At 40.0% G+C, this 15,154-nt stretch overlaps 1 protein-coding gene across 1 annotated transcript in view; it reads left to right on the top strand.

Annotated features, from left to right (window-relative positions):
* The window catches only part of LOC117561195 (microtubule-associated protein 4-like), a 120,758-nt gene that overhangs the window by 38,330 nt on the left and 67,274 nt on the right, over nt 1–15,154 (top strand). Inside the window, 1 exon segment of the mRNA XM_034238494.1 lies at nt 2,144–2,200. Within this exon segment, the coding sequence (XP_034094385.1) occupies nt 2,144–2,200 (57 nt within the window).

Below are 15,154 nucleotides of genomic sequence, written 5' to 3'. Positions count from 1 at the left end.
CTGTGTACAGCGAGGAACAAAGGAGCGAATCGGACGTAAAACGTTAAAGGTCTCCTGATTTAATTTGTGAATGAATGCTTATTAGAGTTTGGGCTGGAGAGTGCGTGCGGACCTGTCGGTTAGATAACAGGCGTGTGTAAGTCCTGCATCTGTATGATACAAATGTGTGTAAAATGATACCGGGTGCTGTAATCACTCATCTGGTTACGTTATTACATTGACCACCACACCCCCGACTCAAAAGAAAGGACGTATTATTGGCTTCCCCTAATTTTTTTCCCACGCCACGCTACAGGTCCTAGTACACACTATTCAGCACACCATTCAAATACATTAAAACAAAAGTTCCTCTCCTGTGTTACTTAAACTCCAGTTAATTCAGATTACTTGAAGCAGCAAGTGATCTTTGTCATTGACTAACATTTTCCTGAACAACATTATGTTCACAGAGTTAGAATCCTTGTTGTGTAACGTGAACTGCAGCTGCTCCTAAATGACTGATAGTGTCAGCGGCCGCTGGACACTGGCTGTCATTTTGGATCAGCTGGTGTGTCATTCAGCCGCCGGACAGATAGTAGTCTGAAGATAAGCAAAATAACTTAACTCAAATGACTATTGCATTTTGGGAACATTGTACCGTCTCTGAGCAGTTACCATCCAAACGCCCCACCTGCTCCAGTGAAGATGCTCAGGGTTTAGATCAAAAGAATGTATGATAAGAATATAGCCCAGCACTTTTGTACAAGGCTCTAAGAGTAAAACTCTTTGAGGTCTCAGGAAGAGTCATTTCTCACTTGTTAGTTTAACAGACTTTGTATGAGTTGATTGCATTCTTGTGAAATATTTATATTAAAGGTTTCTGTATGAAGGACGTTTTTGATTTGGATTGGTAACAATTATCAAGTGCACAGTGAGGCTGAACATAAATTAAGCTATTTGCATATTAGACATTGTTTGCTATTCAATATCATACATGCTACAATGACTCATATCACAAGCAGCTTAGCTATTCATTTTTTATTTTGGTTCGTTTTTACATGGATAACATATACCGTAAACCTGAGTGAGATGTCAGGAAGGTCACCCAAGCCTATTATGATGAAAAGATAAGTAAGCAGATGGATGCATCCAATAAACAGCCAGCTAAAATGAAGTGACAGTGAACCGGGGCTGACTCAGCTCTCGGGCCTGTTTTGGTTACCCGGCACACGGGCCAGACATTCAGACTGTGTGTGGGCACTGTTCTGTGACAGCGGGCTGGAGGACGTGCTGGGGGGGGGGGGGGGGGGGTACTTGCCAGAGATCAACTGTGGCACACTGCTTGCATTTGGACAAACGCAGACATGCTGACATGCCGAGTGCCAAACAGCAGGGCGAGGCGGTCTGCAAATAACTGTCCTCTGTCAGCAGGAGAGCCACACACTGGAAGTTTTGTTTTGTTATTCAACACAGTTGTTAGTTTGTTGCCCTTATGCACATGTTGTTAGTTTGCTTCACTCTTGTTATGCTAAGTGATATTTGAGTCCTGTTTGCTTGTATGAAGACAAATTAGGCATACGTTTTTGTGTATGTGTGTTTTTGCAGGTTTTTCTTCAGGTGTTTCATGCCTATGCTTTCAAGTCTTAATTGATGTGTTAATAGTGAGTGCATGGGTGCATTGAGACAGATGTAAATGTAACATTTGTGATCATTATGGGTGAAGGGGCAAATTGTAAAATGTTGGTAGGCCATTTACCAAAACTAGTCTTGTGCATGTTCTTTGCATGCTATTTATATGTTTGAGTGATTGATTCATGCCCTTTTGTGCTTTGTGTGTTAGATACATAAATAAAGTGCAGTGATTCAGCAGTCAGATGTCACACAGTAATATGCGCTCCCCTCTGCCAGCCCCAGTCTGACCAGAACGTGTGTGTGTGTTACCAACTGGTTCATCCACTGGCAGATAACACACATGCCTGTAGTGAGGTGCCCTTCAAAAGCCCTCAAACTCAGGGTTAGGGGAAACCTAATTTGTATTATTTACGGTCTGCCAACCAATACCATGCAGTTAGATTTTCTATCTCGTCAAGCTATTAGCAATCAGATGAGTAATGTGTTGCTTGTGCGTGTGTGTGTGTGTGTGTGTGTGTGTGTGTGTGTGCAGACACCGGTGCTGCGATGGAGAATGGAGAGCAGGAAGCTCATGGGGTGCAAAAGCCTGGTAAGACATATCCCACAATTCCTTCTGCCGTCGGGAAGGCCGTCTGGTCATCCCTATCCACCAATCATGGGCTGTCAGTCTTTTTCTTTGTTATCGACCTTGTTTACTTCCTTCTTGTTCTTGTGTGTGTGTGTGTGTGTTTGTGTGTGTGTGTGTTTATTATAAGACTTCCAGGGAGGATGTGAGCTGCTCTTAGTTCTCTCTAACATCCTTTTAATGGCTTCGTAAGAACAAGGTTGCTTCTCTTAAAACGTGTTTTTCTACGATCAATTTAAAATATTTATTTGTTCAGTAACTCTTCAAATGTATATATATTTTCTTTTATTTCTCAAATGGAGAATTGTAATGCTTCTCTAGAGCCTTTTCTACATTGAACTGACAATCATTTGGTTATAACTGTACAAATATAAACCTTAAAAGGATGCTATAAGCCCTCAATTCCTACAAAATAACAAATATTAAAATAAAGGAGGACACAACCCAAGTTTTTCAAATAAATAACATATTCCAAGTTCTTATCATGTATACATTTTCCAGCTGTATTCTATATGAAAAACTCTCTTTGTCAAGTGTGAAATAATTATAATAATGACTTATTCGGGAAATATAGATAACATGTTCATATTGAATGTGTGGGTGATCCCTCGGTTGCTCTGCACCTGTGCCACATTTACTTTGAAATAAGCCAAGTCTTTTTTCATATGATTTTGAACTTAAACTATTAATCGGCAAAAAAACTCCTTACAGCTGCGGGCTGGCCTTAAGTAGACTGCATATGTTCTATCTTTGACTTCCTGTTTCCTGTATCAGTGATGGAGGATGGACCCTTTTTTAAACCCCACACATCTACAGATGTATGGTTTTGCATAGCTGCCTTTCTAAAGCTCACAATGAGAGCTAATCAGTGAAGACTTCACTAATTGTGAATGCAAAGTAGATGATTTGCATGAAAATGAGTCTTAATTGAAAGCAGGATATTGTCAAAGTGTTGCTCTGATCATATCAAGTCCTTTTAATAAATGGAATAGCAAGCCAGTTGAAGCTCGTACTCGACAGTCCTTTTGTGGCTTGTGATGCGGATAAATTGTTATAGTGTTACTTCTTATTGGAGATAATTAGCCGCAGAGAAGAGATGCAGCTCTAGAGAGGAGTTTATTGTGTCTAATGAACTAGCACTCTGTCTGCCCCTCTGGCTGTCTGCTTGTACTGAAATAGACTGAGAGAGAGCGCTCTGTGTGGGTGTGTGTTTGTGTGTTTACGTGTGTTACATTCGGAAAATCCGCTTGTCAGATTTTTCAATAGTATGGTCTCCCTTTCCCCCCATTTCTCAGCTTTAACACAATTCCTCCATACAAACTCATGTTCCTCAGTTCACTTTTTGTTTTTGTCATGGAGCTGTTCCATTTGAAACTGCAGTACTGCTGTGCATGTCAAGGATTCTGCATGGGTGTATCAATGAGTATCTGAGGTCGCCTCCACTGAGAACAAGTAATCCTCACTGCTGCACATACAGTATCTGCGTATGACATGTATTCAATGGTGTACCACGATGCAGTTCACTTTGGAGTTCCAACTCATAATCCATTTATACGTGACCAAATGTGTGTGAAGGAGAGAAAGAGAAGCAGGCAACACTTTTCTTTTAGACCTGCTGTACTTACATGGAGATCCGAAATGTTAAGTTAATCAAAAGATAAAACTGAAGTGCACTTTTGGGAACTTATTCCTAGGCATAATCTGCATGACACAATGTCAACAACAGGTTGGTTATTAAAAACTCTGATATAAACATTTGATATTGGCTAATTGCTGGTTTATATCCAGCCTGGGGCCAGTATGTAACAGTTGCACACAAATGCAATATAAGCCTGGCTTAAAGTGCAATATAGATCGATAGATAGAAACTTTATTGATCCCATTTTGGAAAATGATTTAGTCACAGAAGCAGAAGTGTGTTCAGACATTAAAATACAATACTTTAAAAAGTGGAAAAGAGAATTAACAATTACAAATAAAATACAAATATGATATCAAATATAAACAATATAAAGAAAACAATATAAAATAGTCTGGATTATTAAAATAAAAATTCAAAAATACTACAGGAATATGTAAGCCTGGCTTAAAGCAAGACATTGTGACTTTGGTTCTAAGTAAAATCAGAAGTGATTGCAACAAATTGCTGGTGCTTACCCATACACATACATGAATTAGTCAAAGAACCATCCACTTGGCAGAATGGTGGTGTTGATCATTTTGTTACCTGGCATTCAAGTTCAGTATTTAAGTGAAACAGTCTGTATACCCGCACTGTGAACGTCTGCGAGCTACTGTGATCAGGCACAATGCAAGTGTGTTTTCTTTACACGAATGTAACTTACCTCAACATCCTTTTAGATTAACATGGTATGTTCAAAATGGCAGGAATGTGTCGCTGCTCCTCTTGACTGCAGGTCAATGCTCTGCTGATGAAGCATTGTGTTGGATCCGTGCATTGATGGAATAAGTGATGGCTTGGTTTGGGAAGAAACAACTTCTGTTAGGAATGAAACCACAGATTGTGGCAGCTGTATTATTCTGCTAGCTGATAAATGTGCAGTTGGTGGGATGTATGTTGGCGACAGTGGGAGGAGTGATCAGCATATAAATCAGACGCCTGTGTTGGCATGTTCCCCGCTTAGCTGTCTGGCTGTTTGCATGGCATGGGTCACTTGTGTTACCATGGTTACTTGGCTGTATGTGTGCATGTGTTCATATAAAATAAGGAAAATGGTGTCAGAAGGATGCTCTGTTTAAGTGTTAGCTAAACTCTGATTTGAATACAGCGTGAGGTGTGCTACTATATAGTTTTCAGTGGGCCTATTTCAGAAGACAGAGCATCTGGCCTTGTGGAAGTGCATTGGATCCATTCATCATTGTTATTCCCAAAGAGCCCAGGGAGAGGAAGCAGTATAATTAGTAACTGGGTCACGTAATTGCGAGTGTAAGCTGAATCCTGACAGATGTGTAAGTGTGAAGTGTATGTGTTGGGATGCTGCATGCCGCACCTCCACTGCATGACTCCTCTGCACGGCACATCAACAATATAAGATTTAAAACATTTTTTTCATCTCATCTTGGTCAATTATTTGACCTATGTTAAAGTAATTGCAGATTTCTTTGACCGCTTTACTAATCTGCTTTCTTCCTTTCCTCCCCTTGTCCCTTCCTCTTATTCTCATTCATCTTTTTTTCTCCTCGCTTAAATATTTTAATTTTATATTTATTATTTTTCCTCTTGATTTATACCCTTTTATTATTTATTCTCTCTTTCTGATGAACCATTTTTTATTTTAATGCACCTGATGCATTTTTTTTACTCTTTCTTGTCTTCCCCTTTCTTGCTTTCAACCCCATTTTTCCCCTTTTACTTCCATCTTCTCCAATATTCCTTTTTTATTCTCTTTTTTCCAATCGCCATGCTTCAGAGGACTAGAACCCGCCTCCATCGCCATGCCGACTGTCAATCAGCTGTGCTTCCGCTTCTGTGCACCTTTCCCCTCTCCCTGTGCAACATACATACACACTATCTACCCTGTCCATGGCTCCTTTCATCCAGTATGAAGGAGAACGTCTGAGTTTACAAGATAACACATTACTTTCACTCATGACACAACTCACTGACTAACATTATGTGCACACTCAGCCTTCCTACGCTGCCCTGACTTCAGCGCACACTCCTCATAATGTGTCAGCACACTGTGATTCACTCCGCTGGGCAAACTGAGTGTCCCTGACACACTTGTCACAAATTACATTTGTATTTAGTCATTGTTTTGTCTTTCTTGGACTAGAAATACAGCACTGACTTATCTACACTACTGTATGTCCAATGATATGCTCTTATCTTATTTATTTCTCTTCCTCACTTATTATTTCCAAATCAAGTATATATATATATACTTCATTTCAGCTGTACGTATATACAAGCCCACTGCAGCATAAACAAATACATCACAGCACAGCTAGATGAAATCATGCACATCTACCAATCACAGTGAAGTTCAATAGTTCATGTCCTCACATTCACACACAGTCACAGACGCCCCCCCCCCTTCCCCCAGCAGCAAGCCTCGTCCCCCTATCTGAAAGATTTCAGACTGAGTCGCAAACGTTGCAAGACAGATCTGTCAACACCCACAAACCAGCACACAAACAAACTCACAATTCAACCCACACAGTGATTATTTGTGTTATTTGTTTTCTTATATGAATGCTTCTAAACCTCTTAGCTGTTAAACCTGAACTATTTATCTGCTTTGCACAATCTTCTCTTAACCAAATAGATAGCTAAGTAAATACTTAAGCCAGCTTTTGATGGACAATCATTAATGTAGACAATGTTAAGTCCCAGCAGTCTATTCACATTTACTGTAATGTTTATTTAGTTCATCAATTTATCTTTTAAAATGATTGATTATAACTAAGTTAATGAGTTTTTAACTCTATGTTTGTTGTGTCTGGTGTTGCATAATGTCATTGGTGAAGCGATACATTTGAGTTCACTAAAGAGTAACTCGTATTTTATCATTATAATGATAGGGTACTGTTAGCCTCGAGCTGCATCCTTTTGTCTTCTTTCCTTAGCCAGGTCTTTGCTTTCATGTCACAAATCTGTGGATCCAAAACCAGGATGCTTCTAGAAAGACAAATGTTCAAGTACCACAAATACAATTACATTCACCTTAATTGTATTAGGATGGGGGAGTATAGGCATTTCAATAAATGAATCCTTTCAGAAGATGTTGAACAATGTGTAGTAATGCTCTGTGGCTTGCCAACAGGGCTGTTTTCTTTCACAATGTAACACCATTTCCCCCCCACGCAGAATACATTGTAAAGTGTGATTTGTACACTTCAATCTGTGTGTGCATTCATAGCAGGCACATCACCAATCATTGCATCACATATGACACTTCTCAGATCTTCTCCCAAATGTGTATTACTTAGTTAAAAGATAATAAGACCCCCATCATTTTAAGGGTTCAGTTACAACATATACCTTGCAATGCAAACTACTTTTATATTTATTTTATTTCCTAGATGCATAGAACAATTCTACATGTTTTAGATCCCACCTCTTTCATGTGTTTATTCCGTCTAATTCAGAGGGTCCTTGTTATAGACGTGCCTCTCCCTGTTGTCTGCCTGCACCTTGTGCTAATAAACTGATATATAACACACACTTACCTGGCTTTTGGGTTTCTCTTTCTTCTTCTAACCAACCTGAACTAAACCTCTTCTCTAATGTCTAACTGCTGCTTGTTCTCCTCTTTCTATTTCTGTCCCTCACAATCTTTTATATTATGTGCAGTATCATTTCCTTTTTTTTTTAGATATCCGTATATCTTAGCAGCTTTCTAAGAGAACAAGACTCTTACTCATCCTGGCTGTAGCCTTTGGAGGCGCTGGATCTTTTACAATGTAAAGCTTAGGGATTAGAGTGTGCTCCAGGGGAATGATTTCCATTGCTTCTGAGCAATATGCCTCTCTGGTTAGAAACCATTCATTTATTTTACTCTCCTGCTGTGGCTTAAACATACGGAAATAAATAAAGGGGATTCTGCCTTCTGTTAAGATGTTTGCCAGCTTTCAGTATTTTATAGCTTCTCACCCAGAACCGAAGGCTGACTGAAATGAGGTTCCAAACATGAAAGGAGATCGTATGATTCTCCGAAAGAAAGCATGACGGAAGCTTCTTACTCTAGAATTTACTACACCGCATCATCATCAGCTAAACTACAAACACTAACTTTAAAAAATGCTCATCTACAAATCAGAATCAATTTAATTAGCCACATACAAGGAATGTTTTTTATCATTGTTCTTAAAATACTTACACTCAGCTTAGAACAAGACAACAAAGCTGAACAAATAAAGAGTAGACCGGACTATATGACTATGTGACAAATGCTTTTAAATAATAATAAAACAAGATGTATATAAAAATAAAAGACCAATAACCACAGCTAAAATAAAGAATACATAATAAAATCAGTTTACATGTTTCTATTAGTTGTAGACAGTGAAAATAATAGTGCAAAAAAAACAACTACTGGATGGATATTCATGGCCTGGACAATTATTTACAGTATGAGCATAAGCACATGTCTGTTTATGCAGCACGCAGGATTTAGGTGGTGACAGTGAATTGTATTATGTCAGTTTGAAGTTTGAGTGTTTTATAATGTGCCTGCTAACATTGGCTAATTAGCTATTAACACAAAATACAGCCAAATCTTTCACTTTTCAGGAATTTGGTCTAATTTAGATGTGATAATTAGTTTGTCCCTAAATATCGCTTGTACACTTCCCATATAACCATACATCCAAATAACGTAACCTCCAGAGATCAACCTGACCTGAGCAATCCTCTCTGTCAGCATGGGTGTGTTTGCGTGTGTGTGGGTCTATATGGGGCTGCCTGCCCTACTTGGACTCAGAGAGTTATAGTGTGGGCGATGAAAGGGGAGGAACATGGAGGTGGATGAATTGAACAAGTCCAATGTGTAAGCAGATGTGCTTTTCAGTGCAGCGATCGCCCTGTCAGAATATACACAGCAAAAACAAACTTAATAACCCGAACATCACAGCCCCAAGAGAGACTCACCCCGACACAGCTGCTCCCCTGCATTACCCTTAAAGAGGGCGAGTGAAGGACATTTCAATTTGTTTTAAAAGAGAGAAAAACATGAAGACATTATGAGAGGAGTACACAATGCATAGAAAGACCCCCACATGCAGTATGTGCATCTCCCACACATTATAAAGCCATACATCATCTGAGGACCTTGAACTCCTGTCAGGCCTGTAGCATGCTTTTTAAATGATTGATGTTCTGTATTTTGGTGTTACATCATAGGCTCAAAAGAACAGCATATATAGGTTGGTGTCTGAAATATTGGTTAGATTTTGATAAACTTCTGTATTGACATTCCTGACCCCCAAATAATGCATCCTAATAACTTTGGTGATCCACAACCCCTTAACTTTAAAAAACATATGTCAAATAGTCAAGTGTTTGTTAGCTATTAGTCACGTTAAAAGCCTAGGGCGGTAGTGGCTAAATCCATAGGGACTTGGCTTGGGAATCGGAAAGTCAACGAGTCAAGTCCTGGATAGACAAAGTGCTACCGAGGTGTCCCTGAGCAAGGCACCGTTCCCTACACTGCTCCCTAGGCCCGTACATAATGGCCGCCAATTGCTCCTAACTCTAGGATGGGTAAAATGCTAGGGTGGCAGTGGCTCAGTTTGTAGCGACTTGGTCTTTGATCCGAAGGGTCGCCAGATACGGAGTGTGGACTGGTACCCGCCTGGAGAGGTGCCAGTTCACTCCCTTGAGCAAGGCACCGAACCCCCACCTGGCTGTCCCTTTACTCTTCCTCTCCAATCCTGCATGTGGTTCTGTGTTCTTAGGTATATCAACAATTGTGTGTAATGTGAGTGTTTAAATGCAAAAGTAATTTCCCATTGGGGATTAATAAATATTCTTCTTCTTCGACCACTGCCACAGTATTTACTCATAGGAAGTTTAAAGCACAGGACAGGAAGTACTTAGGCTTGTACTGTGCATATAACAAATAATATATGTATTATTTCATGCTTTCGACTCTAAACTTGCTAGTAGTTGATAACTGCTCTCACCTTTTATGAGTTAACTCCTCAATAAAATCCCCGAGCCACCAGCAGACACATTTACTTTGACAGCACCCTCTGAACATGTTGTACTGTACATCTTCTTCAGCTCACACTCAACAACAACCCGAGGACCTTAAACCTTATGAACTGTGAGTGTTGTGACTGTAGGCTCAGTAGTTCCTGATTTGCAGAAATGTGGCTTTTTTCTGAGCATTTAGCATACATCTAATTTCTTCATTGTGGGTATGCCTAATGTTAGATTTAGGACAACTAAACATATTGAAAACTAAAAAAACATGAATTCTTTGACAGCCTTGTGAAAAGCCAAACAGGCCCTCCTACTTTTCATTATGTCACCTTCTTTTTATTTGATTGAAAATCCATAATGCCTAACTTTTAGCATTTTTGTATAATTTGATAGACTCATGCTGTCATCCTGTTCACTTGTGGAAGTGATTTGGTAGAAATGCTGCATAAATCTCCTTTTAAATATTCATGATGTAACTTTAATCCCTGAGCTGGGGGAAAAAACCTAATTCCCCCTTCACTGATGTCTTCTGTGTAGACAGAAAGCATTTCATCTGTGTGAGCTTTTCCCTCACATGAAGGTGTGTGTGTAGCACTGTGTATGTCTCTTTGTATCCATATACTGGTTTGTGTGTATGTCTTCGAGTGAGCAAAGGCCTTCCTCTTTTCCTCATGTCAGAATACATTGTGTATGTGTGTGTCTAAGGCCTAAGTCCTGCCTTCGAGCTTTAAATGTGAAATGCTCTGGATGGGACCCATCAACATGGGCAACTAGCAATTCTTACACTCTCCGCTGCACTTTGATGTGTGCACTTTTTTACTTCATGTGTTGATTTGACAGGTACTGACTGCACGATCCCTGCTGGTTGAAGTTAAACACCCCCCCCGCTTGGCTCAGTTTTATACATTTTGATCCATGACAGTGAGGAGTGCTAGAAAACATGGCAGCTAGAAATGCATATGAGCAAACTAAATACTTAAGATAGTCCAAATATCCCTGGCAGCAGCTTAACTCCTTAATCCTGCCAAGACAAACTAACAAACATTGACGTGAACAAGGTCAGGAGGAAGTTATTGGGGTATTACAATATTGACTAGGGGATTGCCTCCTTTGCAGACTGACAAAGCGCATTGTTTTTTGAGGTTAGGACAATGAGGGGTGGAAGATACGATGACGTAATAGGCTTGGATTCAAAGAAAGGAAGCAAGGATGGAGGGAAAATAAGTGTTTTAGAGACAGAGGTGTGTACGTGTTACTTAGTTGAAGATGCCTGCAGGGTCAACCACCTGCCTTTTGCAGAAACATTTGCAAACACACACACACACACACACACACACACACACACACACACACACACACACACACACACACACACACACACACTACAGACAGTGTCACAGTCAATGCACCTTTCTCCTCAGCACTTGTCAATGCACATCACCGTCTCACACTGAATTTGTTCCATCAGTGCATTACTAGGGATGTAACGATATATCGAATATCGCGATATCGTGGTAAATAAATGTCTCAGTACCGTCGTGAGACTGACAAAATCTATCGCGATTTTTTTTTTTAAATACATTTTTTTTTTAAAAACCTTTATTTATCCAGATGGTCCCATTGAGATCATCGATCTCTTTTTCAAGGGAGACCTGTCCAACATGGCAGCAGGTAGGTTACAACATGAACATAAAACAACAGATAACACAAAATGACTGGCTACATGTACATACCTAGACACATTGACAAGTACCAACAGTATATGTATATCTCGCCCTGTCAATAAGCCTCACCTTCTTGGCAAACACTGTATTGTTTTTGAAGTGGTGGAGAGACAATGCACAGTTTTACCCACTGCTGTCACCCATGGCCAAAGCATATCTCTCTGTCCCAGCAACATCAGTACCAAGCAAGAGAGTTTTTTCCACAGCAGGGGATTTTGTAAACGCCCAAACATCCCAGCTTCTACCTGGAAATGTGGACATGCTCATATTCCTAAAAGATAACCTTGAGTGAGTGAGTTAGAGTTGAGTTACTTGAAAAACTAAAGTGAAACTTGATTTATTCTATTGCAGGGTCTGATTATTATATTGTTGACACTTACTTGTAAATACTACTATTCTTAAAATAACAGATCAGATCCCAACAACCAGAACGACGGTTGGCAGTCTCTTTATATTACACAGGGAAACCCCCTTCCAACTGTGGCTTGGCTAGTTCCAATTGGTTGTCGCTAAACGGCATCCCCCAATTAGGAGACACTGTTGGAGTCTTCTAATCCTATCTCCAGATCTACTTTGCCTCTCCTTCATCTTACTCGTCATTGCACTCTTAGTTGTTACTCTTTGTTTTTGTATCTAGAACATATATTCATGGAAGGATTCATATTCCATCATTTGAGAATACAATTCCAATACCTCTCCAAGGACAAACAGAAAACCAGACTCTAAAGAAAGAGAAAACTATTCTAAAGCCTCTAAAGTGTGTAGAGGGTATTTGCAGGTACAGTAAAGGTGGACAGAAAGGTTCATGATTAATGCTGTGTTGTAGCTGAATCAACAGGACAGTAGTTGTTTGTCCTCCCAGAGAGTAGCACTCTGTCCTCTCGTTGAACCATCACTGTGAGCCTGTGGTCCTGCACCAACCCTGACCCAGCTAGTTCAGAGTGTCTATCCCAGCTGGAGGAGCTGAGGCGACATAGCAGGGAGAGGCTGGGGTCAGCTGTAGGACAGCTGTGGGATTCCAGCCGATCCTGCCCGCTTATCCCAGATTAGGCTGTTTTGGTAAGGCAAACCATAGGGTGCCATGCATTGAGAAAATAGCCAGGTTTGGTATAAAGGTCACATGGCAGCTTTTATGAGAATCAAATGAAAGTTGTTTCTTTAAATTGTTTTATGTGTCTTGCGCTTGTTCCTTAAGTTTGCAGTGTTATAGATGATGTTGTAGAAGCCTGACATATAAACCACAGGAGGTTTGCTCTGGCTAGTATACAGTAGATCAAAATAAGGCTATGGCCTAATTTCCAGAGTGTACCCACTTGATGAAAGAACCAATATATTTTGGAGGATATTGAAGGAGGAGTCTGCTCTCTTGGCACAACTGCACCTACTTCTTAAAACAGCTATGATTAATGAGGTTTACTTCAAACTGGACGTTACTCTTGTTTCCAGTGAACTGAGCATGCCAGGTCAGCTGAAGGACAGAGACTAGCCTACAGGCTGTCAGCCATATGAGAGAATCAAAGAATGGATCATCAAGATGACGCTAGGCTAGACCATAAGCTGTGTCAGAGCTTTCTAATGAAAATCCTAAACATACATTCAAGTTTGAGTTCAGTGAGTGCTTGTTTTAGTTTGATTATTAGGTGATGCTACCTCGATTGGAGATGTACTATACTGCTGGAAAATAAAAACAATATGGAGAAAGGGGGATTCATGTATTTTATATATGGATCACATGGTACATTTATGATTGAATGCTGTGTAAATATAAATTATACAGATTTGATCACGATACAGGTAATCAAGGGAGAATATGTGTGTGTGTGTCTTGACAGGCCCATTGTCTTGGCCCAGGCCTGGCACAGGGTCCCTCTAGCCGTCTGAAGATCACAGTCGCTCCTTTGATACTGTGACAGATTCTGCAGTGATCAAATGATGGCTTGACATCTGGGCTGGAGAGAACATGGTTATCTGCGCCATTTTCTGCTCCAGTTAGTGTTCTCTCCACGCTTGTTGATTTCCATGTTTTACATTGCCCACTGCCACATTTCTGACCAATATGAAAGCCTTTTTCTAGTATATTTCTGGCCCTTTACTTTTGTACATCTGACCTCAAACTGTAATTTGTATTAAATCATTAATGTGTGCACTGTGAAACCAAACCAGACTTAATAGAAACAAACTTCAGAGAGTGTTTTTGGACCACGTGTCGCACCAAGTAACTGTACGCTAACAAACTGCTACTGTTTAGAAGTTGTTGCATGTAAGACAAAAGAGTAAGGAGTTATGTAAGACAAGGTAATGTATGAGACAGGAAGTCAGAAGGGAGTCAGGCCTTTTTTAGTAGCAGATGAAGCAATAGGCTTTTTTGGCCTTGTTAATAACTGTTATAAAACAAATTACATCTGAATAATCTATATATGAAAGATGCAGCAAGGTCATTTCTGGGTTTTGTCAGATTTTTTTTGGAGAGGTATTATGCAGCAAGCAGTGAGAGAAGATAGGCATTTTCAAACACCTGGAGGAATGCGTTATATATAGCTGAGGTGGGAAGAGAAGGTAAGGGGATATAATAATATGCTGCTACCTATAAGGGGGGATTGTAGTTTGAATCCAGTATCAATTGTTGACGGAAAAGAGCTGTATTTCGGACTGGGTAACCTTTAAAATATGAATAATGAATAATAACAACAAGTGAAGATTACAATCACAGCACACACTTGTTTACTTAGTGGATCGACATGAAGGACTTTAGTATAATTATTGTTATTTTGTTTTATTATTAGGTTGTGTGTGTGTGTGTTGTGTTGTGTGTGTGTGTTTGTGTGTGGTGTGGTTGTGTGTGTTCATTGTAGGCTATATTTGTCATTGTCTTCTGTCAACTGTTCACCAAGCATGGGGTCAGGCTTTTTTTCATCTGTCTGACTGCTATCATGTGTGTCTGACCTTCTTTTCTCTGAACATGAGTGTGTTGCTGTGTGCTTTTGTTCGTCCATATTAGTGCAGCTACATCAGAGTTGTGTGTGTGTGTGTGTGTGTGTGTGTGTGTGTGTGTGTGTGTGTGTGTGTGTGTGTGTGTGGTGTGTGTGTGTGTGGTGTGTGTGTTGTGTGTGTGTGTGGTGTGTGTGTGTGTGTGTGTGTGTGTGTTGGTGTGTGGTGTGTGTGTGTGTGTGTGTGTGTGTGTGTCCACAGATGCCTCTGTGACACTACAGTTAATCCGTCAAACAGATAGCTCCTCCAGTCTGTCTCGCCATATTCCGTCCTCATACTGAGGTCAGCATCCCCAGCAGCAAAAGCAGCTCTTACATAATTTAGACATTTTGTCCACATTGAAAACAGAATCAGAAATTGTATTTTGTGCTACTAGAGGCAAATGTTTCCACTTAAATAAGTTGGCTAGGGTCAGTCCTTTGCCTTTAGAGATTTAGCATGAGCAATGATTTATTTAATTAATTGCATAAAGTCTCTTTACTTTGCTATCAGTGAAACTTCCAACTCCATGGTTGTGTTAAAATGCATACTAAACAA

Source organism: Gymnodraco acuticeps, unplaced genomic scaffold (assembly GCF_902827175.1).
Source record: "Gymnodraco acuticeps unplaced genomic scaffold, fGymAcu1.1, whole genome shotgun sequence".
Lineage (NCBI taxonomy): Eukaryota > Metazoa > Chordata > Actinopteri > Perciformes > Bathydraconidae > Gymnodraco > Gymnodraco acuticeps.
This window is presented reverse-complemented; position numbering and strand designations above follow the sequence as displayed.